The sequence below is a fragment of the Puma concolor genome, chromosome A2, assembly GCF_028749965.1.
Source record: "Puma concolor isolate L17-30 chromosome A2, mPumCon1.1.hap2, whole genome shotgun sequence".
In the NCBI taxonomy this organism is placed as follows: domain Eukaryota; kingdom Metazoa; phylum Chordata; class Mammalia; order Carnivora; family Felidae; genus Puma; species Puma concolor.
In genome coordinates this window covers 109,848,172-109,874,895 of record NC_141668.1, presented here as the reverse complement: position 1 = coordinate 109,874,895, position 26,724 = coordinate 109,848,172, and the positions used below count along the sequence as shown (strand labels likewise).

Here is a 26,724-nt window from a genome sequence, read left to right as displayed (position 1 = left end):
CAGGCCTCAGGGCCCATCTGTGACACTGGATGCCATGGCCTTGGCTATCTGGACACCTGCCAGACCAGGCGTGGTGCTGGCAAGGTGAAGACAGCAAAGCTGAAATCCAGTCAGTGCTGGTTTAATGTGTATCATAGTGGACTTTAATTTGCCATAAACCTCTGTGCATCCTTGAAATTCTCTCTTCCTATGGATTCCATGGCACTGGCTTTCATGGCTTTCTATCTTTGGCATTACTTCTCAGTGGCCACTCTTCACTGAACCTCCCTCACCACCTGTCCCTTAAATGGAGGTATGCTCAAGTCTCTCCTGAGCTTGGAGTGTTGCTTATGGCAGACACTTTCCCTGGAGGATCTCACCCCCTGAAGTGGCTTGCACCTCCCCAAATATCTGTCTCTAGGCTGCTCCTCATTCAGAAATCCTGCCTACCTGGACACCTCCACCTGCCTGTCTCCTCCTCATCCAGAAATCCTGCCCACTTGGACACCTTCACCTGCATGTCCACAGCCCCTTTACACTGAATGGGTACCGAATCCATCACATCATCTGAGTTCCCCCAGCCCCAACCTGACCCAGGGATACACCTGCCTGTCTAGAATCTTCCATTTGATCAAGTCACTGGAGCCAGAGGAGCAGGAGCTGTGGCATGGACTATTTGAACTGCTTCCTTGTTAGATTGCCCACTACATGGGGAAAGACACTGTGTCTGTTTCTATGTACACCATTAGGTCCTTCATGCCAGCACTGGGACTCACATGAAACCTGAGTTAATTTGATGGAATGAAGGAGGGAAGGAAACAATGAATTTCAGACTCCTCTCTTTTCTTGACCCACTACTCTAAATTAACTGCCTGATTCTCTTAAATTAAAAATCTTTCTTGCCTGCCCTGCATCCCTGCTACCATCCTGCTGACTCTCCACAGCTTTTCCTAACTGGACCATCACATCTGCTTCCTGAGGGACCTCTTATACCATGCTAACCCTTTACTCATGTAGCTGTCGGAAGTCTGCTTATATCTTCCCCAACATTGGGGCAATTTCTACAGGGACCCATCCCCCTGTGGTGACGAGCTCAAATTCCTCACTTCCACCCAGGGTCTTCCATGATCTATTTCTAACTTGCTCGCCCATGACACATGCTCCAGCCATTTTTTATTCTCTCTGAATACATCTCACCTTTTCTTGCTCCCTGTGCATTTTCTGCTCCTCTGATGAGCAACCAGCTCCCGTTTCCCCAACTGGTGAATTCATCAACCAGCTCAAATAACATCCAGACCCAGACCATATGTGCTCCTGTGTCACAGCTGCTCCCTGGAATCTCCTACAGTGGCAATTTTATAGACACTGACTGCCACTCTGCTTACTCACTCCCTTCCCTGCCCCCCTGCGGACTAGGGCCTCCATGATGCCAGAGTTCAGAGGCTGATTGGAAAGAGTGAACTGAAGGCATGGTTTGCAGAGCAGTGAGGGGACGGAGTGCATTACCTCAAAACCAGGAACAATGGGGAGCCACCATCACCATCCCCTGGCCTGAGGGCCAAGAGGAGGGCATAGAATTCCTGGAATCTGGTGAGGGGCAGAGCTATGAGGTAAAAACTGTACTGGAAGCCAGAAGATGAGGGAGCATGGGCATACAGCCCCCCTCATGGGGCCCAGAAGGGCAGAGAAGAGTATGAAGGAACAGGAAAGGGACAGAGCCTGGCCAGCCCAGAGCCTCCAGCACCTGATGGGCAACAGTTCGTTTGCAGATGGAGTGAATACAGGCCACACCACATGAGCCAAAATGTGTTCATACCTAACTTTTTTTTAATGTTTATTTATTTTTGAAAGAGAGAGAGAGGGAGGGAGAGAGACAGTGCAAGTGGGGGAGGGGCAGAGACAGAGAGGGAGACAGAATCTGAAGTAGGCTCCAGGCTCTGAGCTGTCAGCACAGAGCCTGACTCGGGCCTCGAACTCACGAACCGTGAGATCATGACCTGAGCCAAAGTCAGACGTTTAACCGACGGAGCCACCCAGGCACCCCTCATACCTAACTTTGGTTTTAAAATTTGTAATTAATGTTAAAATATAATTTACAAATGTATGAAAAGTATGGAATATTTTATTTAAGTTACTTTTAAAGTTAATTTCTTTTTGTTTTTCTAAAAATCAGAAAGAGAAAATTTCATGTCTCTCAATTTTCCCTTAGGCTAAATGAAATCTCAGTCCAGTAGGGTCTCAGGGCCCCTGCACTCTGTGCCTAGAGGAGAAATAGAAGAAGCATTTATGCTGTCAGAGGTGGTTCCATCTAGAACCAGGGCCTGTAGGGGTAGCAGTCCGGATGGGAGTAGGTGGTGGGCGTATGTTGACAGGAGAGCAGGAGGCACTCGCCCCTGTGCTTGGGACATGAGCACCCACACTGAGGTGCCTAGAAGGAGATGGGAAGCAGTCCTGGGAGATCCTGTCCATCAGAACTCGTGTCCAACCTCCCTCTACTCAACCTACTCCACAGGGACTGATGGAGAGCCACCTGAGGAGCTATACTAGATACCGAATTGCTGTTCTATCACAGACCAACACAGAGCATTAGCCTTGTTTTCTTCATCAGTGTTTAGTTGAAAGGGTTGTGAGGATCCCATGGACTCATACACCTGGGCAGGAAAGGCACCCACAGTATGTGGCCTCCACCACAAAGGTGTCACAAATTGCAGTGCCAGAGTAGAAATGTGTGCATGGTGGCCGGTGGGACCCAGGCCTGGCCTGGGAGAGGACCACCCACCCTACACACCATGGAATCCTGTCTGCCCCTTAGGTTTCTTCTTCGAGCCAACCATTTTCATGGGTGTGGAGAACCACATGTTCATAGCCAAGGAGGAGTCCTTGGGCCCATCATGATCATCTCTCAGTTTACTGATGGATAGGGAGCTCTGCTTATGTCTCTTGAGAACTGGATCCTCTTCCTTGCTTTACTGGGTTCTTCCCTTGAGCTTTGTGGGTGGCGGGTGTGGCCAGAAGGAGAATTCAGGTGGGGTGGGGGCTAAGGACGAAGACTAACCTAGCCTTCCCAGTCCTTGTCAACCACTGAAGTTAGCAGAGTCCCCGGAGGTCCAGGAGGGCTGGTTCCAACTGAGAGCATCCACTTCATCTCTCTGATGCCTCTCACAGCCTGCTGGTCCTGTTCCCATTATCCACTGCTGTGTAAGAAACCATCCCAAACTCCAGTGGCTTGAAATAACAAGTTACTTATTTCACTTGTGAATCTTCAATTTGGTCAGCATTTTATGGGACTGGCCATCTCTGCCTCCATGTCAGGGCCTCTCCTTAGGCTTTCCGTGGCATGGCAGTTGCTGCTTGGCACCTCACTCACCCAAAAAGGGCCAGTGGAAGATGTAACCCTCCTCAAGAACCATCATTCAGCCTCAGAAACACTGGAACCTCACTTTCCCCTCTCCTATTGGTCCAGCAAGTCATCGAGGCCAGGAGAGGAATAGGAACTGGCCATAATTGCTCTACCACAGACTCTTTTCCTGACTATTATTTTTCAGAGTAGAACCTCTGAGCAAATTCTAGAATGGCACCTCATCCTCAATACACTGTACTTCCAACTGTCAAAAAATTATCAAAATTATCTTCACATGCTGTGTTAGAATGAGACACTTTTCTACTGTCTACCAAGCAAATATTGTGGTGAGTCTTCAAGCCTATGAAGTCTTTGTGGGAAGGCCCCCAGGGTAGCCCCTTGAGAAGGCCTGACAGATGCACCTTTCCATGTGTAGTGTGACTCTAGCCTGCCCTCCTCTCTGGACTCCCATACCCCTTTCTATAAAGTGAGGGGCTCACCCAAGATGACCAGAATGGTCTGACCCTGCTCCTCCTCCCTGTCATTCTTTCCTCTTCTCTCAGGTGCCCTACTTGCTGTAGGCCCAGCACATTTCCTCAGAGGGTTCTGAATGTGGGAAGCTTGGAGTGGGCCTGGCCTCCCCTCAGAGGAGAGGGAAGGTCTCCCTGCATTCCATGTGTCAGGTGGCCCCATGACCCTCCTCACAGAGTTCTTCATGGGTTTTCCCTGCAGTGATATGGACACCGTGCTGTCTGGGGCCAATGTGGCAGAATTTGGTCTGGCCTCTGGCATTTTCACCAGGGACATCAAAAAGGCCCTGTATGTTAGCAACAAACTGGAGGCAGGCACATACAACAAGACTGACGTGGCTGCTCCCTTTGGAGGGTTCAAGCAGTCCAGCTTTGGCAAAGACCTCGGTAACCTAATCCTCAACACCTGTAAGGCACCTTGGTGCTGGGCCCAGTCCTGGGGGCCAGGGCTATAGTCTTGACAAGACGGCTACCAGTGCTCACTTCTTACTGGGAGGGGACAAGCGATAATTCAGGCAGTATGCAAGATCCTGCTAAAAAGTGAGCAGTGCAGGAAGCAGACAAGACAGAGTAATCTGGCCAGAGACATGGAAAGGTGACTTTAGCAGGGACGAAGGTGGGCCTTTCCCAGGAGGTGGCACCTGCTCTGAAACACCAGTGTCTGGAAGAGGCAGGATAAAGACCTGAGGGTGCATGCTCCTGGCAGAGGGACAGCGGGTCCTGAGAGACCAGCTTTGGTCTTGGAGCTGCAGAGAAGGGCCTCAGTTCAGGGACAGGAGAGCCAGAGGAGAGGAGGCCAGGGAGGCTGGCAGGGGGCCAGAGAGCAAGTCCTGACCACCATGGTCAGAGCTTCATCCACAGAAATAGGGGAAGCCATGGAGGCTAAGTGTGGAGGCCAATGGGGCAGTGTGAATCCACAGTGTAGAGACAATGTCACCCAGGCAGGTAGCCACATACAACCTGCCTGGCCTGTCAGGGGAAGTGGAGATCCAGTCTGGCACTCCTCTTTCCCTGGGCTGTTGCATGACTTAGGATGAGTGCCTCTCTCCCCATCCTGCCACTATGGAGTCCAGCACTTGAGGACTGGCTCCAGTTGGGGATCATACCTCTGAGGCCCAGTAGTGGTGAGGGGGACAAGGTGTGGGAGAGCAGCTGTCTCCTGGACCCTCCATCCCTGAACCCAGCTCAGGATCCTCAGGGAAGTGGTTGCTCTTTCGTTTTCTCTCCCCTCTCTAACCTTCACACCTGTGGGAACCCCCAAAGGTGTTCATTAAAGGAGCCCCAACAAAACCCCCCAAAGTCTGGTACCACACCGTGCACACAGAGGTGGGACTTGCTCACATGCACATGCACAGGTGTGATGTTGGACAATCCTGCTCCGTTTGTCCTTGTCTGCCACCTCTTCCCGCCTCCTCTTCTTGGTGTCCTCCATGGAAATATGCAAGGGCTATTGTCATCCAGGAGGCTGTGGGTGCCAAATCCCCAGGATCTGATCTCAGTCACTTAAGGCTATGCCCCCGAGCTCCTTGATCTCATCCTCTCTGCAGCCACCTTATCCCCAAGGCCCTGTGCACATAAACCAGGCATCCTCTACAGCCCATCACGGCTGGGCCCAGAGACCTCAGCAGACCCCAGCTGGTGAAGTGTGGCTCCTGGAGCTAACCTTAGTGGGTGGGGGAGATGTCAGGCAACCACAGGCCTGAAATGCTGGTCATGGGGGCCAAACATGTACAGCAGAACATAGCCAGCTTCTCGGTGCCTGAGTTCCCCTTTCTAGTAAAGGCATGACCTGGAATTAGCTGGGGTGCAGCAGTGGGGACAGGCAATGGGTTGGCACCTTTGGTTATAAGGGCTCCAAAAGAACCTCTTGGCTGCCCTCGGACTGATGGAGGCATCAGTGTCCTTCACCCAAATCCAATTCTCCTTGCCTTCCAGACACAGGGAAAAGGGCACTTCCCCATTCTTTTCTGGGGTGGGGTGTGTGTGTGGAGCCATATGACTAATTCTGCCCAATATTGCAAGAGGGAAGTGAATGTGCCACTTCTGGACCAGACCAATTAGTGGCTGGACTGAGACCCTTTCTCCAATCTGAGGTAGTGACCGGCAGTATCTGAAAGGGTGCTGTTCTGCCTGCCCAGAGCCTCCAGTGACTACAATGGACCTGTGGCAGGAGCAAGAAAGGAACCTTTGTTGTTATAAACTGCTGACACTTCAGAGTTTGTTTGTTCGTTGACACAGTTTTATTCTCACTGCTGTAGTGATAGATGGGTGTTCCTCTGACCATAATTCATAAGAAAACCCTATTATATATGTATTTTAGAGCCAGCAAAATATCAAATGATAGGGTAAGAGTTGAATCAATGATTCTAATTTCTGTTCATTCCAGTATCTTCATTTTTTATAACAAATATTTTATATCACCCTTTTTATATCCCCCAAGATTAACAGATCATATTTCCACTCTATACACATCATCTAAATAAAATTACCATATTACCTTCACTTTAATATAGCTGAGAAATAAAGGAAAGAAAGTTTTAAGTAAATTATGAGTGCTTCGCTGTGTAGGTGTTGGAAGAGTTGGGGGTTCCAGTCAGCCTCTGGAGCACTATCCTGAATTCAGATTTTTCTCACAGGAACCGCAGATCAGGATCTGACCTAGGGGACCCTGTGTGCATTTGGCCTTCACCATTCATGGAAGGCTTCAAGCATAGACCTTACAAAAATTGTAAAATACACATAACATAAAATTTACCATCTCAACCACTTTTTTTTAATGTTTATTTCTGAGACAGAGACAGAGAAGAGCATGAATGGGGGAGGGGCAGAGAGAGAGGGAGACGCAGAATCAGAAGCAGGCTCCAGGCTCTGAGCCATCAGCACAGATCCTGATGTGGGGCTTGAACTCACAAACCGTGAGATCGTGACCTGAGCTGAAGTCAGTCGCTCAACCGACTGAGCCACCAGGCACCCTGCATCTCAACCACTTTTAAGCATCCAGTTCAGTGGCATTAAGTTCACTTCCATGTTGTGTGACTATCATCCATGTCCAGAATTTACACATCTTCCCAAACTGACTCTCTTTTTAATGACAATGGCAAATGAGGGGGCTCAGAGAGCTGAGATATATCACTCACATCCAGAAGAAGAAGATGCACATTATACAAATTTAAATTTGTGCCCTTTAACTACATACTATACAACAATTTAGAATTGTTAATAAATACTACAATGACTTAACTCTGAGTTATATTTTTAAGCATTAATGTGCTCCATGTTTTTTTTAAATACTTTATTTATTTTTGAGAGAGAGAAAATGAGTAGGGGAGGGGCAGAGAGAGAAGGATACACAGAATCCAAAGCTGGCTCCAGGCTCTGAGCTATAAGCACACAGCCCAACATGGGGCTCGAACTCACAAACCACGAGATTATGACTTAAGCCAAAGTTGGATGCTTAAGCAACTGGGCTACCCAGGTGCCCCAATGTGCTCTGTGTTAACATGTAAAACGTACAAGTTTTGTAGGCCTGTTTTGACATTTCTTCATCTTTTTAATATACTGCTAGCCCCCAGGCATGGAAGTGGTCCAGGCCTCTTGAGCCTTTGGGAGGAAATGGTCTGCATCTTACAGGTGAGGAGGCGGGCTTTCCTTAGGCTCTTGTTTCTGGTGAGTTGCTGACTCCTAGTCTTTTCCCCTCTGCCAGCTGCTCTTCCAAGTGAGGTCAGCAAAACTTGTGGGACTATTTTTAGTGGCAGATGCAGTGACCTTAGCCCTCCTTCTGGGGCCCTGAGGCTTCTTCCCAGTAGCCCAGGGGTTGTTTTTGAGGTTCCTATAACCCTTGAGGTGTCAGCAGCTTCGTGTTCTATCCTCCTTTGTGGGGCTATTCCCTCCTGCATCCCCAGGCTGTCAGGGGCCTGGATGTGAGCCCAGTTGCTGTGACATTCCTACCCGGAGGGAAAACCAGCAGCTTCACTGAGGCACACCTGAGTCCATGCCCCTACCGGGGCACTGTAAGTCTGCTTGCATGAATCTCAACAAAGACAAGAACGTCTCTGGCTGTTAAGCCATTTTGGGGGTGGAGAAGACTCCTGGGTCTGCTGTAGGGAGGTTTTCTAACAGAGGCATGATCATCCCTCACATTGTAAGTCCAGCACTGCCAGACACTCTCTAGGGGCAAGTCTCAGTTTCCTCATTGGAAAATGGGAATGGTAATGTCTGTTCTGCCTGCCCCCAGGTCTGTCACAATGATTCAATGATATCATGGATGTAAGCATGTGTTGGAAAGTCCTAGTAAAGTGCAAGGTGCTATTTCCATTATAACATGAACAGTGTTTTTAAGTTTTTAAGTTTTTTAATTTACTTTGAGAGAGGGGGAGTGAGAGCACGAACAGGGGAGGGGCAGAGGGAGAGGAAGAGAGAACGACTCCCAAGCAGGTTCTGTGCTGTCAGCGTAGAGCCCAACGTGGGGCTCGAACTCACAAACCATGAAATGATGACCTGAGCCAAAATCAAGAGTTGAATGCTTAACTGAGCATAAATATTTTTGTTCATGTTTATGCAAATTACAAGAGGGTTTTGAGTAGTGGCGCTGTCTTCCTTCCTGGCAGCTCTCGACACAAGGGTGGTGGTCCGGGCCTAGGGCAGAGAGAACTGCTGCAGTCCTGTCCCACCTTGAGGCCCGTGTGCTTCACCCTGCTGTCACTGAGTCATGGGGTCATGGATTTGGCAGGACCAACAACAACAATAGCTCACTTCTCCATGTGTGCATGAAGCCCAGGAATGGCCTTTGGGTGTGGGTGGGCAGGCTGGGGTCGAGGGCAACTAAACCAGCCCTGGATTATTCAGCATGCCAAGCAGGGGTGGTGAGGGGCAGGCCCTGATTTTAAGATATCTTCCTCACCAGACAACAGATTTCTTACTTGGAATTTTATAGTTTCCTGTGTAAATTTGATTATAAATTTAATACCAAAGAGCAGCTAATTCAGTCAGTAGTCATCTTTGAGCCAGAACACTAGATGAATCGGAGCCTCCCCCTATTTATAAAGCACTCATCCGTTCATGCCTTCATTCTCTTGTTCCCTTGTGTGATAGAGGCAGCTTGGTTGATGGAATGGAAAATGTCATCTTTAGATTTAATTGGAATGGAGTTTGAATTCTGGCTATGCCTCTCAGGGCTGTGACCTCCAGCAAGTGGAGGAACTCTTTAGGACCTCAGTTTCCTCATCCATATAAAAGGTAGGAGATATTCCCCTCACAGGCTTGATCCAGAGGTCAGCACTGATTTGCAGATGGCAATCTGCACCTGGAGTAAGTGGCTGGCAGGCACCCTTTGCCCTCTATCATTGCAACGTTTTATTCTGCAATCAGCAAATGTCTTTCCAGTGCTGCAGATGTCCCCGCCACTGCCCCACTCAGGTTCCACCTCCAGCCCCGGGCACACCTGCCTGACTTCTTAATGTGGGCCCGCAGCAATTCCCAGGAAAGCCTTCTCTGCCGTGGGAGCCACTTGGCCCACCTTGCCTGACAGTCCATCAGGCCTGAAGGACCAGGGCACTATTGTCCCCTGGAAGTAGTCCTCATGTAAAGATAGGTGGGAGTTAGGATTTGTACACCCTTCAGGGGCAATATCTCCGAAGCTCCCAGAATTCCAGGCAGGACTGAGCTCCAGATGCCCACGGAGGTAACTTGCTTGGTAACGAAACTTCATTGGCTGCCCTCCTTTCCCTGCTTCACCTCCTCCCTCTCCCACCAACGTTTTCTGGGATCATCTCCCAGATAAACTCCTTGCACTTGAATCCTCATCTCAAGGTCACTTCTGGGGGCTGGGAGTGGGGGCAACCTAAAGCAAGTGTCTACTATGTACTAGTAGAGATGTTCAGAGATGAACAGACAGAGTCTCTTCCCTTGGGGAATTCACAGTCTGAGAGGCAAAAATATCCTACCTAGTATAGCACAATGACATAGTTAAGAGGTGTTGGGGGATTCCAAGGAAAGAGGCTGAGGGGCATGTGTTTGACACTTCCCAGGGGAGGACAAGCCTGAGCAGAGGCTAAGGGAGTCATTGCAGAGGGCAACCACTGCAGGGACAGGACCAGGTAGGAGGCTGACCTTGCTGCAAGGTGTGGTCTCTGAAAGGATGGCTGAGTGGCAGCACAGGTGTTGGTGGGATTGTGGAAAGAAGGTGAGGTTCCTAAACTCCAAAGTGATTTGTAGTATCTATAGTATGTCTTTGTGGGGTCAGTCTGCGAGGCCGGGCGATGGCCCTCCACTCTGGGAAGTGAGGCAGTCAGGGCTTGGCCAGCCCATCATACGGGCCTCTGAGACTGTGGGGGACAGTGCAGTGGTGGAGCAGGGGTCTGGGAAGGATTTGAACTGGGGCTGCTGCCTCCAGGCTGAAGGCCATTTGGGGAAGACAAGGACTAGTTGGGAGTGAAGGATAGACGGTATGATGGCAGAGCAACAGCAGGAAACTGGAACAGGCATGAGGAAAGCTGTGGGCAGGGTAAGGCCCTCCTTGTGCCCCAAGCCTGCTACAACGGTCCATCCATGTGCCTAGAATCACCCCCTGCTTGTGATTTGTCCTGTTAGAACATTAATGGTAACAGTAAACATAGTAGCAGGAAACATGAATTGAGCCCTTGCTACATGTGAGGCACTAGATGTGAGGACTTTACATGGATTGCTTCCTGTCGCCCTCAACCTTTTGAGGCAGGTACTAACATTAACTCCACTTTACAGATGAGAAGACTGAGGTTCACATCTTTCCTAAGCTCAGCTTGTGAAATTATTTTTTTTAACTTTTTTTAATTTATTTTTGAGACAGAGAGAGACAGAGCATGAACGGGGGAGGGTCAGAGAGGGAGACACAGAATCGGAAGCAGGCTCCAGGCTCTGAGCCATCAGCCCAGAGCCCGACACGGGGCTCGAACTCACAAACTGCGAGATCGTGACCTGAGCTGAAGTCGGACGCTTAACCGACTGAGCCACCCAAGCACCCCTGAAATTATTTTTTTAAACTTAAAAAATTATTCATTTATTTTTGAGAGAGAGAGAGAGAGAGAGACAGAGCGAGTGAGCAGAGCAGGGGCAGAGAGTTAGGATCTAAAGCAGGCTTCAGGCTCCAAGCTGTCAGCACAGATCCTGATGCAAGGCTCAAATTCACGAATCATGAGATCATGAGCTGAGCTGAAGTTGGACGCTCAACTGACTGAGCCACCCAGGTGTTCCTAAGCTTGTGAAATTATTAATCCCTTGCATTAGTCAGCCGGGACAGCCACAACAAAGTACTCCAGACCAGGTGGTTTAAACAACAGACATTTATTTCTCAGAGTCCTGGAGCTTGGAAGTCCAAGCTAAAGGTGCCAGCACAGTTGGTTTCTGGTGCCTTTACACTGGGTCCTCACATGGCCTGTTTTCTGTGGGCACAAGCAGGAAGAGAGAGAGATGAGAGATGAAAAGAGAGCACTCTTGATTCTCTTCCCTCCAGTTGTGAGCATTCCAGTCCTATAGGGTCAGGGTCCCACCCCATAAGACCTCATTTAACCTTTTTTATAAATTTTTTTACACATTTATTCATTTTTGAGAATGAGAGAGACAGAGTTTGAGCAAGAGAGGGGCAGAGAGAGAGGGAGACACAGAATCTGAAGCAGGCTCCAGGCTCTGAGCTGTCAGCACACAGCCTGACACAGGGCTCGAACTCACAAACTATGAGATCATGACCTGAGCCGAAGTTGGACGCTTAACCAACTGAGCCATCCAGGTGCCCCTCATTTAACCTTTATTGCATCCTTATAGATATTATCCTCAAGTACAATCACATTGCGCATTAGGACTTTAATATACAAATTCGGGTGGGGAACAACACAACTCAGTCCATAAAATCCACTAACATTTTATTATTTACAAATGTATTTTGTGTCTATATATCTTAAATTTACATCCCAGGACTACAGTTTTGGTATAGTATCTGTTTGTAAAGCTATTCACTGCCAAAAGTTCAGCCAGGCCTGTGGACTCCCAAGGCAGCACTCTGGGCACTTCTAGATGCCCATTAGTGAGGGGAAGAGAATGGGGCACGAGCTACTTTGCAGGATTTGGTGCACACTGCCTGCCACTTACCAAGGCCCTGAAGAATGGGTCCTGTGTCCGAGCATTGCAATTGTCCTTTGGAACTTAGCTGGGGCTGCCCCCTTTGCAAGAGTGCTATATTCTCCCTATGGTTTCTTTACTATTCAAGTCAACTGATAGTTGCCATTTATCCTCATGCTTTTGATGGTTTATTTTTCCTGCATTAGAGGTAAGTAGAAAATAAAATGTTTCTTATAAGTATATTGACACAAGATAAACCCACCTCAAAATTTACAGAACCCAGGGCAAGATTACAAATGGAGGCCCACAGTGGCACCTGGGTGGCTCAGTCAGTTAAGCGTCCGACTTCGGCTCAGGTTCCTGGGTTTAAGCCCCGCATTGGGCTCCGTGCTGACACCTCAGAGCCTGGAGCCTGCTTCACATTCTGTGTCTCCCTCTCTCTCTGCCCCTCTCTTGCCCATGCTCTGTCTCTCAAAAATAAAAGTAAATAAAAGTTAAAAAAAAACACACAATTGCGAGCCCCACAAACCATATGTTTAAATACATATGCAAATAAAACATAGCTGTAAAATAGAGTCTATTCTGTTTTCTGGCCTTGACAAATGTACTTCCATAGCAACCTGGGAAGCCAGTTCAAATGTAGAATTCTTGGACTCTTGTATAAAGACACAGGGCATGCTCCACAACTGGTTCATTCTCTGGGGCACTGATCTGAGTATATATCCTAGCAGTGGGCTTAGAGCCATTCAGAATTCCCAGGTCTGGGGAGCTGGAGCATCATCTGGAAAGTTTAGGGCAGGATTACTGGCTACCAGTAGACATGAACCCTCTTTCCTTGGGGAGTGCAGGAGGTGCCAGAGGATGGCTGGCCCCCAGAAGCCTAGGTGGGTAAGGAGGTGTGCAGGCAGTACCCAACCCAGATATAGGGCAAGACACCTGCTGAAAATCAGGGTGTCTGTAAACCTATAGTATATAGATATAGATAGATAGATGATTAGATATAGATTAGATATAGATATAGATATAGATATAGATAGAAAGATAGATCTATATAGATATATAGATATATATAGATATATATAGATATATATAGATATATATAGATATATCTATGTAGATAGATATATCTACGTAGATATATATGTTTGACAAAGATATGTATATCTTTGTGTTTAGCATGCAGATTTGTCTTTTGCTGAAATAATATAGCATAGGACTAAATCTTATTAAATATCTAGCATCCACTTGCCCTTGTGTTTCCATTCATTTTGGACTTTTGTCTGGTTCCACTCATGTTCTGGCTCTGTGAGCATGAGAAGGTTTCTGGCAAAAACCATAAGGGTGAAATTTGCCTGAGGCTGTGTGCCTCCAAAATCTCTCATCCTTCTTTAGATGTTGGTCAGAAGAGGCCAACAATTAAGACTGTTTTGAGTCAATTAGGGAAAATAGAACTGGACGGGGTATTGCTAACTTTGTTGGGTGTGATACTGGTATTCTGGGGATGTTTGAAAAAACAAACCTTAATGATTAGAGAAACATACTCAAGAATTTAAAGGTGAAATACGTCTGCCGGAATGCTTTAAAAATTACTCCGAGAACAACAAAACAAACAAACAAAAGGTGTGTGTAGGGGGATATAGACAGGAAAAAAAAAAAAAGGTCAAGAGGCAGACCATGATAGAAGCTGGCCTATCAGTGTGTGGGACCATTTTATTGTTCTACTTTTGCGTGAGTAAACATTTCTCATAATAAAGAAGTTAAACATAAGAACAAAATGGTATCCTGGAGAGCTGATGGAGCTCTGGCTGCAGGCGAAGCAGCTGTTCCTTAAGAATGGCTGGTCTTCACACACCCTTTACAGATGGGATCCTCAAGCCCCCATTCCTCCTGGGTGGTTTCACAGCCCTAAACTCGGTTTCCTTCTTTGTAAACTAGGCCTCAGCATATGACCTCCCCGCAAGGGCTGTTGCCAGCATTGAGCATTGACTGCAACAAAGGAGGAGAGGAGCTTGGCACTCTCAGGAAGTGTTCAGTTTTACCCAGCCTGGAAATGACTTCTGGCTACACTTGTCCCCACCACAAAGTCCAAACTCCTGGGCCCGGGGGTGGAGTCTGCGAGGCCCTGCTTTCCAGCGAAGTGGGGGTCAGACACCGCGACCTTGCAGCGGGGGCACCCGGGGCCCGCCTCCCTCGGGCCCTGGGCGTCAGGGCCCTGCCTCCAGAGCCGGCTCCGCCCAAGGCCCCGCCTAGGCCCGCCTTCGCCATGTTCTGCGGCGGCTGGGTATGGTGGCCTGAAGATCTGGCGTTCCCTGTTTCCTCATTGAGCCCTCCCCTTGGCCCGCGCGCCTTCTGCTCGCCTCTTGAGCGCTGCTGCCCGGGAGGGGATCGGGTAAACATGGCGCTGCGCCCCAAGCGGGCCTGGGCAGGGGTGCGGGAAGTCTGGGGTAAAGCGGCGATGGAGTCCAAAGGGGGCGGTCTGGGTGGGTGGACATGTCACACTGAGGAGGCCCGGCCCTGGGGAAGCGCTGGGGTTGGGGCGCGGAGTGGGGGATGAGCAGTAGAGGGAGTAAACCCAGGGCCTTTGGAGGGGGACCTCGGGACGCGGTGGGGCACACCTGGAAAGTCCGGGGCCTGGGCAACGCAGAAGAGGACGTGAACCCAGAGCGGGGGGAGTCCGGTGGGAGGCCAGGGGCCTGCAAGAAGGCGAAAATAAGGGAAAACGGGAAGGGGAAAGAGAAAGTGGTCCCAGAGGGGCCTTGGGCAGAGGGGGCGCCTGGGAAGGTATCCAGGTAAGGGCCCAGGGCAGGGTCCTGGATGACGGACCTGGGATGGAGGGAGACAAACCCAGGACCCAAGGCAGGTTTGGTGCCTGGGGCGGGGGCGGGGAGGGGGGGGGGGAATCCAGACTGAGGGTTGGGCAAGTCTTCACGTATTTCTGAGGCTCTCTCTCCTGCATATCCATTATCTTGGCTTACTAGGCCTGCTGTCCCCCCACCTACTTATCAGAAACTACCCAGGTGGGTATTCCAGCTGATTCTGATGCAGCTATAATTTAAGAGGCACTGGTCTGAAACATTAGAGCTTTGAGGGATTTGAAGTGGGAGAACCAGCCAGGTGCCCTGTGATGCAAGTGCATTATTACATTTAATCTTCACAGCCTTGTGAAGTTGGTGCTCTTGTCCCCATTTAACAGATGAGGCACAGAAATTTCACTTTTCCAAGGACCAGCATCTAGGAAGAGGAAGAGCTGGGATTCAGGCCCTCAGGGCAGACTCCAGGGTGCTCCTACTGACCAGGTCTCCTATAAAACTACCAGAGGTAGTTTGGCCTCACAGCAGGTAGTGGGCAGCTGAGTGGAGCCCATCGGTTCCAGCATTTTGGCTGTGCAGTGAAGAGTTAGGACTGGCCTTGTCTCTTGCCTTGGGGTGAGCACTAGTTTGTATGAGGTCCCGGTGACCAGGTCTCAGACCTGATGTGTTGGCCCCAGGGTGCCCAAAGGCCCTAGATTCAAGGCCAGCTTCTCCCTGACTCACGGGGAGGCTGCGCATCAGTGTCCTCCTCAGTCTGATGGGTACAGACTCCCCAGGAGGCATCTGCAAGAGCAATGACCTTACAGATTCCTGTGACTGGCAGCCAGGTGGGCCCAGGTCCCCCTGCCCAGCCCTTCTCAAGGCCTGCGCCCGAGGAAGGGGCTCCAAGCACACGGGCTGTGCAGGGCTCTCACTCCACACTCTGACACCTTGGCAGGGTCTGACACCTTAGTACTTCTTTGTTGTGGGGGCCTGTCCTGGGGCACCGCCTCCATATTGTGTCCTCTGGGGGAAAGGCTGGGTGGGAACCTCTGCCCTGGAGTCAGTGCCACCCCCCCAGGTCTCCCCCTCTCTGGGGGCTACAGGACAGGGTTTTCCTGCGTCCACAGCCCACTCTCCCAACAGAGGCCGCCTTCACCAGCAGGCCTGTCCTTCAGGACCTGGTGTGTTCATCTGTACTCATTTCTGTCGATGCAAATGACATCTGAACACATTCTCCTTCTGACACACCCCCACGTTCTCAAGGAAGCTGAGTGCCCTTGACTACCATCCACAGGGTTGTGAGGTCCCTGCTGGGGGATCACGGAGGCCCCACACTGTAAGGGGCACAGGGTAGGTGGGAATGCGTGCTGGGTGCTGACCACACTGGGCCTCTGGTGCACATTTGATGAGTTTAGAGGGCATTCTTCAGTGTGCTTCCCTCACACAAGTTTCTTCTGGAACTGTTCTGTGTGGTCCCCATAGCTCTGCCCTACACCTTGAGAGGAGGCCTCTTTCTTAGCAGTCAGGGAACCCTTCAGTTTAGCTCGGCTGCTGGCACTTGCCTCCTGGTGCCTACCTGGTTTCTTGGCGTATTTAGAAACTCATTTGTATTCTGTCTGAATCCAACCACCATGAGTGAGTCATCCAGAGGGTTTCACTCATTTTGGGAGGAGAGAACGAAGCTTTGTGGTTCATGCGTCTCTAATTGTCTAGTGTTTGTAAACGCTTTTGGGCCTCTTTATTTTTTTTAATGTTTATTTTAGAGAGAGACAGATGGAGCATGAGCAGGGGAGGGGCAAAGAGGGAGGGAGACACAGAATGTGAAGCAGGCTCCAGGCTCTGAGCCTTCAGCACAGAGCCTGACATGGGGCTTGAACTCATAGCTGTGAGACCATGACCTGAGCCGAAGTCAGACACTTAGCATACTGAGCTACCCAGGCTCCCCATTGGGCCTCTTTTTAATTGGTTATCTTGTCTGATCTGTGCCCTTCAGCTGGTGAGCCTTCCAGCTCCCTGGTTATCCTGTGACTGTGGTGATGGGTGATTTCTCCTGCCCTTCCTCTGGTTCCTGCTTTTCCCAGCGCTGTCTTGACTTTTCCACTCCTTCCTGCTTACATGCGTGAGTCTTCCTGAAGTGATGCAATTGTGATTAAGTTGTCAAAAGCAGCTGACTAAAGTCAACAAAGGAAGGATTCTCTGGTAGGCTGTATCTCATCCTTTGTTGACTTTAATTAGTGACTGATTTTGTCTGCTGATTTATTTTATTCATTATTGGCTGTATACATTTTGTATTAATTTAACTTTTCTGTTTTGATATCATAATGAACTCATGGTCCTTTGCAGATTCAACTTGTGAAGTAGTAACTATACTGTATTATTATTAGATGCTGAAGTTGTCACCAATTGACAGTGGTAGTCTGTTTATAATTTTGTTCCTTTGTCATTTTAGTCCCTCTTCTGACACCTTTGAAAACATCTTATTTTCTAGCAACCCCAGAGGGTTCCAGAGCCGTCTCATCTTTTCTCCTGCCCCAAGTTACGGGATTCATTGTCCTCCAAGAGTCCTGTTTTGAGTATTAGACATGAAAATCTGAGTGCAGAGATAGATGGCCCCCAGGCTAGGGGAACATGTTGTTGCTTTGGACTACTTTTAGAAGTGTCAGAGCCAGAAAATACATCTTGTTTTAAGGTTAGAGTTCACATGGACTTCCAGCGTTTTGATGCTCTGTACCCAACTATCTTTGAAGTACATAGTGTCATGGGCAGCTAAGATTTTTCTCCCACATTGGCAGTCCTAAGCTCAGCACCATCTCTCACCCCCAGAGGAGGGCAGCTAAACTGTAAATGAAATCACAGAGCTGGAACATTGTCAGTTATCTTTTGATGCATAACAAAGTACTGCCAAACCTAGGGACTTAAACAGACAGTGATTTATCGTTTCTCAATGTTCTGTGGATTGCTGGGGTGTATCTTTGGCTTCACGGGGGTCATCTGGCATCACTCAGGGGCCCTGATCCCTTTTTAGTGGGGGAAGCAACAGAGTTGTCTTTTGAAAACATAAACAGTCACTCTGAGGAGGAAGCATGTACTCCTTGCTCTGCCTGTAAGACCTTACGTGACCGGCTGCCTTGTCCTCCTTTCCTGCCATCCTCTTGTATCTACATACCCCAGACTTGTTGGCCTCTTTACCTTTCCTTCCTTGGAAGCACCAAATTTGCCCTACCTCAGTGCCTCTGTACTCGCTGTTGTCTGCTTGCAGGGCTCCTCCCCTAGATCTTTGCACAGTTGGCTTTTTTTTTTTAAGTTTTATTTATGTATTTTTTAGTAATTGCTACCCCCAGTGTGAGGCTCAAACTTGCAACTCCTAGATCAAGAGCTGCATGCTTTTCTGACTGAGCCAGCCAGGCACCCCTGCACAGTGGAAATTTTTTTATACTTAGGGTTCATTAAAATGTCACCCTCTCTTCTTGAGTCTTTGATCCTCCATCCACACCCTACCCTACACTTTCCCAGGATAGTCCCTGTCAATTCACAGTATTTAATTTATCTTTTTCACTTAGTTGTTCTCTTGTTTATTTCTGTCTCTGCCTCTAGAATACAAATTTCCTGAGAGCAGGACTTTATCTGTCTTGCTTTCCACTGCATTCTTGGTGCCTAGAAAACTCCTTGCATAAAAGGAAGGAACAAAACATTTGTTGAATGGATGATAAATCATTCATGCGCCAAAGGAGGAGAGGGATGAATAGGTGGAGCACAGAGGATTTTTAGGGCAGTGTAACTACTGTGTGTGATATAATGATGGATGCATGTCATTCTACATTTGTCCAAACCCATCGACTGTACAACACAGGAATGACCCCTACTGTAAACTGGACTTGGGGTGATCATGATGTGCCAGTGTGGGTTCATCAGTTGTAACATGCTCCTGTCTCGTGTGGGATGTTGGGGGCAGGGGTATATGGGAATTCTGTGTACATTCCTCTCAATTTCTCTGCGAACCTAAGACTGCTCTAAAAAATAAAGGTTTTTTTTTTCTTTTTTTTTTAATAGTGCACATCCATTGGGAAGAAGTCTGAACAATATAGACTTACATATAAAGTCCAGAGGATTATATCCATACCTTCTGTACCCCAAGCCCTTTCTGTTTATATCCGTGCCTCTTGTGTTGACTGGCTGGGTGGCTGTGATGCCTTTCATGGGAAAGATGAGATTAAGAGGTGGAATGGGGAAACTGCAAGCTCTGTGTTAGACCGAGGGTGCCTGAAATGACTCTCAGACCGCTGAGTGGGAAGTTGGCTCTCCGTGTCTGGATCCTGGGCTGAGGGCTGAGCTGGGAGACGTGATTGGGAGGTAGTAGCAGCATATCATTGTTACTTCAGGCTATGGGACTGGGGGAGGTCCACACACAGGCTGTAGACAGAAGACAAGTGAGGAGAGTCTGGAGTGTCAGCGTTAGAGATCAGAGGGAGAAGCCACACCAGGAAAAGAGACAGGACACCCGTGGGGTAGGACAAAATGAGGCATGCATGGAAACCTGGGAAGGGCTGCCAGATAAAACACGGAATTTGAGAGAAACAGTGACTCACTTTTCAGCATAACTATGTCCCATTTTACCTGCAAAATCTGGCAACCCTAAGCTGGAAGAAGAATGGTGTGACATCATATCAGCCTTTCCACAGTGATGCTACAGGCCAGAAATGCCTGCTGGTACTATACTACTTGTGGTGATCCCCTTTCGGGTTCCCCTCCTGGAGCCATTGTTGAAGTTGGATCAGCCTTTGTGGTTCTTGTTATATTATTGCAGGAAGTGCCTTAGCACAGTCATCAGGGAACTTTGGAGAACAAGATTTATTACTCACAGGTCCTGGAAGGTCCATGGCATGCCTGAGGGCCACACAGCCACACAGTGCAGTCTAAGGTAGAGAGAGAGAGGGAGGGTGTGTGGGTCTGGAGCTCTGCATTTATTGGGACAGGATAACTAGGGTTTCATGGGTTCACTGATTATCGGATGGCTTAAAACATGAGAGCAAGAAGTTGGATAAGGGAAGGGAGCAACAGAGTCACTCAAGCAGTCAGTGATCTAGATTACCCAGGACTTGCTAAAAGGGGAGCTTCATGGGTTGGGGTGACCTTCTGGGGTTGATTTGCTGGGAGCTGCCTTTGAAATGGATGCCTCAGCAATCAAGGGTTCTTGACATGCACACACTAGGAGCCCAGGAGAAACAAAATCAGTCCCAGCACCATTAACCTAGCCTTTATTGTAGAGTGCTGAACACAGGAAGGCTCCAGAAGAGCTTTTTAACAAGGGGGAGGTGGGCAGAATGTTTTAAGGGCTTTAGGGGGAAGGTATTTGTCAGAGTTCCTGTAGATGTAGCAGGAAGGGGGCAGCACCAGTGTGGCCATTTTCGGAAATGAGAGCAGGGCATTATTCTTGATGGTCAGCAGCTCTTCTGTGCAGGCTGGACTGGACTTTATCAGGAGGGAGGAGAAGGGATGAAAAAGGAGCAGGGGCTAAAGCCACATGCAAGAGGGGTGGAGGGCACACTGCGGGGACAAGGATGTGGGGAGGCCACGGTGGGCAAGTCTCAAGTCCTTGAGTCTCTCATGCCCTAGTGAATCTGGCTGAGACGTTGGGCACACTGAGGTCTGTGGGGATTGTTTGGCATCGTGCAGGTGACCGCTGGTCTCAGCAAGGACCACGTGTGCAGGAAGGAGCCAAATGGGTATTGAGCACAGAGGCAAGGACATAGAGACAGTATGGGCATGTCTCTTTCATTGTGCCCTGAAAGGGAGGAGAGAAATAGGGTACAAGCTAGAGGATGGCTTGGGGTCCAGGGAACTTACTTGAGAGACAGATTCTCGTGCAAGGTCCTATTGTTGGAGGATCCCGCAGAGGAAGTGCGGAGAAACTGAAAAGGCAGGAAAGGAGACCCTTGCTAGTGCTAGTTCTTGAGAAGGCCAAGGTGGGCTCCAGGGCCCAGGGGAGAGGCAGTGATAGCCCTTCTCAGGATTTGTGAGCATAAAGGATATGAAGGGCTGCTGCATGGGTCCCTGGGTAGCTGTGTCTATTTTTTTTTTTTTTTTAAGAGATTAAGTATCTGGCACTGCAGGGACCCAGGGACTGCCCCCTCCCCAACCCTATTCTACTAAGCATCCTTTCTCCCCTTGGGTTTGAAGGGAGCCACATAGGATAGCAGAATGGGGACCTGAGACCCTATTGATTGTTCTGTATGTGGCTCCGGATGAGGTTTTGGGATGATAGTGGGGTTCAAGGGATCCAGACCCAACGGCCAAGAAAGAATTCTTGAAGATGTCTTTGGTGCAAAAAGGTGATTTTATTGAAGCACGAGGACAGGACCCATGGGTAGGAAGAGCTGCCTGGGACCATGAGGAGAGACTGGGGGAGGTAAAGTCCAGGGGAAGTTTTCAGTGAGATTTTCATATGCCAAAGAAGACTCATAGGATACCAAAGGCCTAGCCATTGTCGAGCTAAGCTGGTTTTTCCCTGTAGCAAAGCATTAGCTCCAAAGAGTTCCTGGAGAAACGTTTTATTCTGCCAGCCTCAAGTAATTGTCAGTGGGCTGCAGGTTATTAGGAAATTTAGTTCTATATGCCATTTCCTTCTGCCCTTGTTTCCCACATCAGCTCCCAGTGGTGGTAGGACTGGGACTCTTCCCCTCCCCCCCCCAGCACCATTACCTGCCTCCCCACTGTGGCCAAGCCTCCTATGTGTGCCTGACTCAGTTTACCACTGTTGCTGCACAGCTTGTGGTGAATTTAAAAAGAATGGTTGGTTTGCCTCAAGGTTCAGGCTCAGAGGGTCTAGGGCAAGAAAGCCACTGGGAAGATGGAGTGTGGGCCCCAGTCCAAATGAATGACCTGGGCCTGGACCAACGAGGTAAGGGTGACTTCTGTAGGGGAAGGACCAGGGCAGGAGCCAGGGTGGTACCTCTGTAGCAAGAAGAGCAGACATTTCCTGTTTTGCTGCTGGGCTGCTGTAAAGCCTTTAGGAGGGGGGACTCATGGTGTAACACGTAATTTCCATCTTCTTTTTTTTTTGTAGTTTATTGCTTTTTTAAGCTGAGCAAAGCCTGCCTTCACCCAGGTTCTGTAGCCTTGTGTGTGTGGACTGTTCTACCTTCAGTCATGTCCCCAAAGATGTGAGGCTTCTCTTGTGTCCTCCTTACTCATTGCTCACAGCTCAGCTGTCCTCACAGGCCCAGCATCTCTGTTGACTTAATAAAACTGCTGTACTCAGTGCAGGGCCCCTGGTCCCTTGCCAATGGGGGTCTGGGGCTGGTGGCCTTGGGCTGGCTAGGAGTTAAAACATGTAGCGACTTGTCCCTGCTGTGTTCTTTCCTCTATTCTTCCTCAGTCTATAAATCCTCTGGCAAAAAAGGTTTTACCAACCACTGGGTGAACTATCAAGGATGACATGAGAAATTACATAAAAATTATATCTGTGCTAAAAATAGGGGTGGACAGATGTATACATTTTATTAAATAAAACAACCCAGTATCTAGGACATTGATTAAAAAAAATAGCACGTGTGTGTGTGTGTGTGTGTACACATTGGAAGGATATACACTAGATTTAGCATTAGTTATTTGGGGGCAGTAACATTGTCAGTGATTTAAACATCCTTATTTACATCTTTATGTTGTCTAAATTATATTTCTTATTAACACATTACTTTTGTGTTAAAAAGCAATCCGTTTTTTTTTTTGTTTTTTTTTTTTTTTTTGTTTTTTTTGGAAAGGGATGGTTCTTCAGGAGTAGAATAGATGGATTGTGGTTCTACAGCATAGCTGAATGCAAGAATCTTCATGTCAGGTAAAAGACACCACACCTGAAGAATAAGTGGAATGTGACTATTGATCTAAATTGCAATGTAAGCACAACACTGTTATTTAGGGCTGTATTCTTAGTTGGTAACACTAAATAAGGATGATACAGAAACTGAGGAGTGATTCTCTCCAGAGTTTGGACAGTCGCCCCTGTGATAAGGAATAAAGGTTATTGTTAGGGGCTCAGAGAGTTTGGGAAGCTGCTAGTGTTCTGCTTCTTCACCTATTCCATAAATAATTCATGAATTTTTTTATTTATTTGTAAATCACATACCATAAAATTTGCCCCTTCAAAATGTATAATTCAGGAGAACAGAAGACACACGTTCACACAAAACCTGCATATGTTCTATGTTCATGTAATAGCCAAAAAGTAAAAAAAGTTCATGACATGGTGAATGGATAAACCAAATGTGTTCTATCCATACAGTGGAATATTATTTGGCCATAAAAAGGAGCGAAGTACTCATTGATGTAACAACATCAGTGAACCTGGAAAACATTATGCTAAGTGGTGTCTTTTTGACTTGTATTTTCCTAACAACTGATGTTGAGCATCTTTTAATGTGCTTATTGGCCATTCTCCTTTGCCAGTTTTTAAATTGGATTTATTGTTGAGTTGTAAGTATTTATAAATTTGGGATACTAGATGCTTATCAGATTACATGGCAAATATTCTCTCTCTTTATGTGGATTGTCTTTTTACTTTATTGATAGTGTCCCACAAAACTTAAATTTTGATGAAGTCCAATTTATTTAATTTTTCTTTGGTTGCTTTTACTTTAGATATCGTGTCTAAGAAACCATTACCTAATCCAAAGTCACTAAAACTTATACCTACGTTTTCTTTTAAATGTTTTATAGTTTTAGCTGTTAGGTTTAGGGCTTTGGACCATTTTGTGTTAGTTTTTGTATATGGTTTGAGGTAGGAGTCTAAACACATGATTTTGCATATGGATATCCGGTTATTTTGGCACCATTTTTGAAGAGGCTCTTCTCTTCCCATTAAATAGCCTTGGCATCCTGGCTGAAAATCAATTGAACACAGGTGCATGGGTTTATTTGTGGATTCTCAACTCTATTTCATTGATCTATATTTTGATTTTTTTTTTTTAACGTTTATTTTTGAGACAGAGAGAGACAGAGCATGAACGGGGGAGGGTCAGAGAGAGAGGGAGACACAGAATCTGAAACAGGCTCCAGGCTCTGAGCGGTCAGCACAGAGCCTGACGCGGGGCTCGAACTCACGGACCGTGAGATCATGACCTGAGCCGAAGTCGGCCGCTTAACCGACTGAGCCACCCAGGCGCCCCATCTATATTTTGATTTTAATACCAGTACTATACTGTCTTGATTATTGTAGCTTTATAGTAAGTTTTGAAATCAGGAAGTATATTCTTTTTTTCAAGATTGTTTAAAATTCTGGCTCTCTTGCATTTCCGTATAGATTTTAGGATTAGCTTGTCATTTTTGTGAAAAAGATGAATATAATTTTGTAGGAACGCATTGGATTTGTAGATCAGTTTGAGAAATATCACCATCTTAACAATATAAGTCTTTCAGTCCATGAGCACAAGATATCTTTTCATTTTATTAGGTTTCTCAAAATTCCTTTCAATCGTGCTTTATAGTTTTCAGGGTAAAAGTTTTTATACTTTTTTTTGGTTACCTTTATCCTTTAAGTATTTTATTCTTTTTGATGCTATTGCAGATGCAGTTTTCTTAGTTTATTAGATTGTTCATTGCTAGTGTATAGAAATAAAACTGACTTTTAAAAAATTGATCTTGTATCCTACAGCCTTGCTGAAGTTGTATGTGTGTGTGTGTATTCCTCAGAATGTTCTATGTACAAGATCATGTCATCTGTAAACAGAGTTAGTTTTACTTCTTCCATTCCAATTTGGATGCTTTTTATTTCATTTCTTGCCTGATTGTGCTGGATATGACTTCAAGTACAATGTCATAGGACAGGAGTGGCAAAAACAGGTATCCTTGTCTTGTCCCTCATGTTAAGGGGGATGCTTTCAATCTTTCACCATTAAGTTTGTTAACCAAGGGTTTCTCATAAACTTTATCAGATTGAAATAATTCCCTTAAATTCCTAGTGATTTTTTTTTAGTGTTTATGAAAGTGTTGGATATTGCTGAATGCTCTTCTGATCTATTAAGTGAATCATGTTTTTTTTTTCTTCCTCCATTCAATTAATATGGTGTAATACATTGATTTTCACAAATTGAACCGACTTTGCATTCCTGAGATAAATCCCACTTGGTCATGTTGTATAAGACTTTTTATATGCCACATAAATCACTTTGTTAGTATTTTGTTGAGGAGTTTTGTGTGTATATTTATAAGGCTCTTATACTGGTCTGTAGTTTTCTTAGGTTGGCTCTGTCTGATTTTGGTATCAGGCAAATGTTCCCACTTCATCAGTTTCTTTGGGAGTGTGTGAAGGATGGTGTTAATTCTTTTTTAAATGCTTGGTAAACTTCATCAGTGAAGCCATCTGGTCTTGGACTTTGTGGGGGAATTTTTTGTATTGCTAATTCAATCTTGTAATTGTTACAGGTCTCTTAATTTTTTTATTTCTTCTTAATTAGTTTGTTAGTGTGTTTTTAGGAATTTATCCATCTCATCTAGATTTTCTAACGTCTTGGCATACAATTGTTCATAGTATTCCCTCATTATTGTTTTTATATTAGGTGAATGTGATAACCACTACACTACAGAAACAATTCTTTTTATATTTGTAAGTTCAGAAGTAGTGTTCCCTCTTAAATATTTACATCCTCGCTCTTTCTTGGTCAGTTTTAGCTAAAGGTTTGTGTATTTTGTCAATCTTTCCAGAGACCCAACTGTTGGTTTTGTTGATTTTCTCTATGGTTTTTCTATTCTCTATTCCATTTATTACCACTCTAATCTTTATTGCTTCCCAGCCTCTACTTTTTTTGTGTTAGTTTAGTCTTCTTTCTCATTTTTCTTAAGGTGAAAGATCAATTTATTAATATAAGCTTCTCTCTTTTATTTTTTGCTTTTTCATATATAAAGTTTAAGCACTGTATTCCCAGCATCCCATAAATTTTGGTATGCTATATTTTCATTTTAATTCATCCCCAAAATTTTATGATTCCTCGTGATTTCTTCTTTGACCCTTTAGTTATTTGGGTGTGTTGTTTACACAAATTTGTGAATTTCCCAAATTTTCTTTTATTTATTTGTAGTTTTATTGCATTTTGTGTGTTTTTTATATGATGTGTGGTTTATCCTAGTGAATGTTCTGTATACATTGAAAATAATGTCCATTCTGCTATTGTTGGGTGGAATGTTCTATGCATGTATGATCTAATTTTTTTATAGTGTTCAAGTCTTCCCTTTTTTTGTCGATCTTCTGATTGTTCAGTAGATTATTGAAAGTAGAGTATTGAAGTCTTCTATTATTATTGAATTGTATTTCTCTCCAATTCTGTCAGGTTTTGCTTCATGTATTTTGTAGCTATATTGTAGGTGTATATAATTGTTATGTTTTTTGATAATTATTGACGCATTTACCATTATCAAATGCCCTTCTTTATCTGTAGTAACAATTTTGTTTTAATGTCTGTTTGTCTGATGCTAGGAAAGTCACTTCCCCCCCCCCTTTTTTTGGTTACTGTTTGCATGGTGTATGTTTTAAAAACCTTTTTACTTTCAACCAATCCATTTATATTTAGTGTAATTACTGATAAGATAGCATCCTGACATTTTGCCATTTGTTTTCTATATCTTATGGTTTCATTCTGTTCCTCTATCCTTCATTACTATCTTCTTTTGTATTAGGTGGATATATTCTAATGTATTATTTTTATTCCATTGTTGTTTTAAAAATATATATATTTTAGTTATTTTCTTAGTGATTGCTCTGAGGATTACAATTCCTTCCTTAGATAACATTGTAATTTAAATTAATGGCAACTTAATTTCACTAGTATATGAAACTTTGCTCCTATATAGCTCTGTTCTCTCCTACTTTGTGCTCCTCCTGTCATACAAATTACATTTGTGTATATTGTGTACCTATATATAGTGATTTATAATTACTGAATTATGCAGTTGTCTTTAAGTTGGATAAGAGAAAATAGAGTTACAATGCATTTATACATTTTTTTAA

General features: G+C 46.2%; 2 protein-coding genes across 23 annotated transcripts in view; both read left to right on the top strand.

Annotated features, from left to right (window-relative positions):
• Positions 1-4,460, top strand: part of LOC147583400 (cytosolic 10-formyltetrahydrofolate dehydrogenase-like) — a 65,413-nt gene extending 60,953 nt beyond the window's left edge. Inside the window, 3 exon segments of the mRNA XM_086682258.1 lie at positions 2,792-2,857; positions 2,860-2,914; positions 4,052-4,460. Of these exon segments, the coding sequence (XP_086538384.1) occupies positions 2,792-2,857; positions 2,860-2,914; positions 4,052-4,304 (374 nt within the window). The 3' untranslated portion in view covers positions 4,305-4,460.
• A 3,211-nt stretch (positions 4,461-7,671) lies between these two features.
• The window catches only part of SLC41A3 (solute carrier family 41 member 3), a 130,112-nt gene continuing 111,059 nt past the window's right edge, over positions 7,672-26,724 (top strand). For 18 of the 22 annotated variants that reach the window (XR_015248185.1, XR_015248184.1, XM_086697237.1 and 15 more), the window contains exon 1: positions 14,174-14,326. The gene's annotated coding sequence lies outside the window, so the exon portion shown is untranslated. Of the gene's footprint in view, positions 7,860-14,173; positions 14,382-16,543; positions 16,849-16,907; positions 16,929-26,724 lie in introns of those variants that run through there. The other 4 variants (XM_086697227.1, XM_086697229.1, XM_086697228.1 and 1 more) reach the window with 4 other exon arrangements.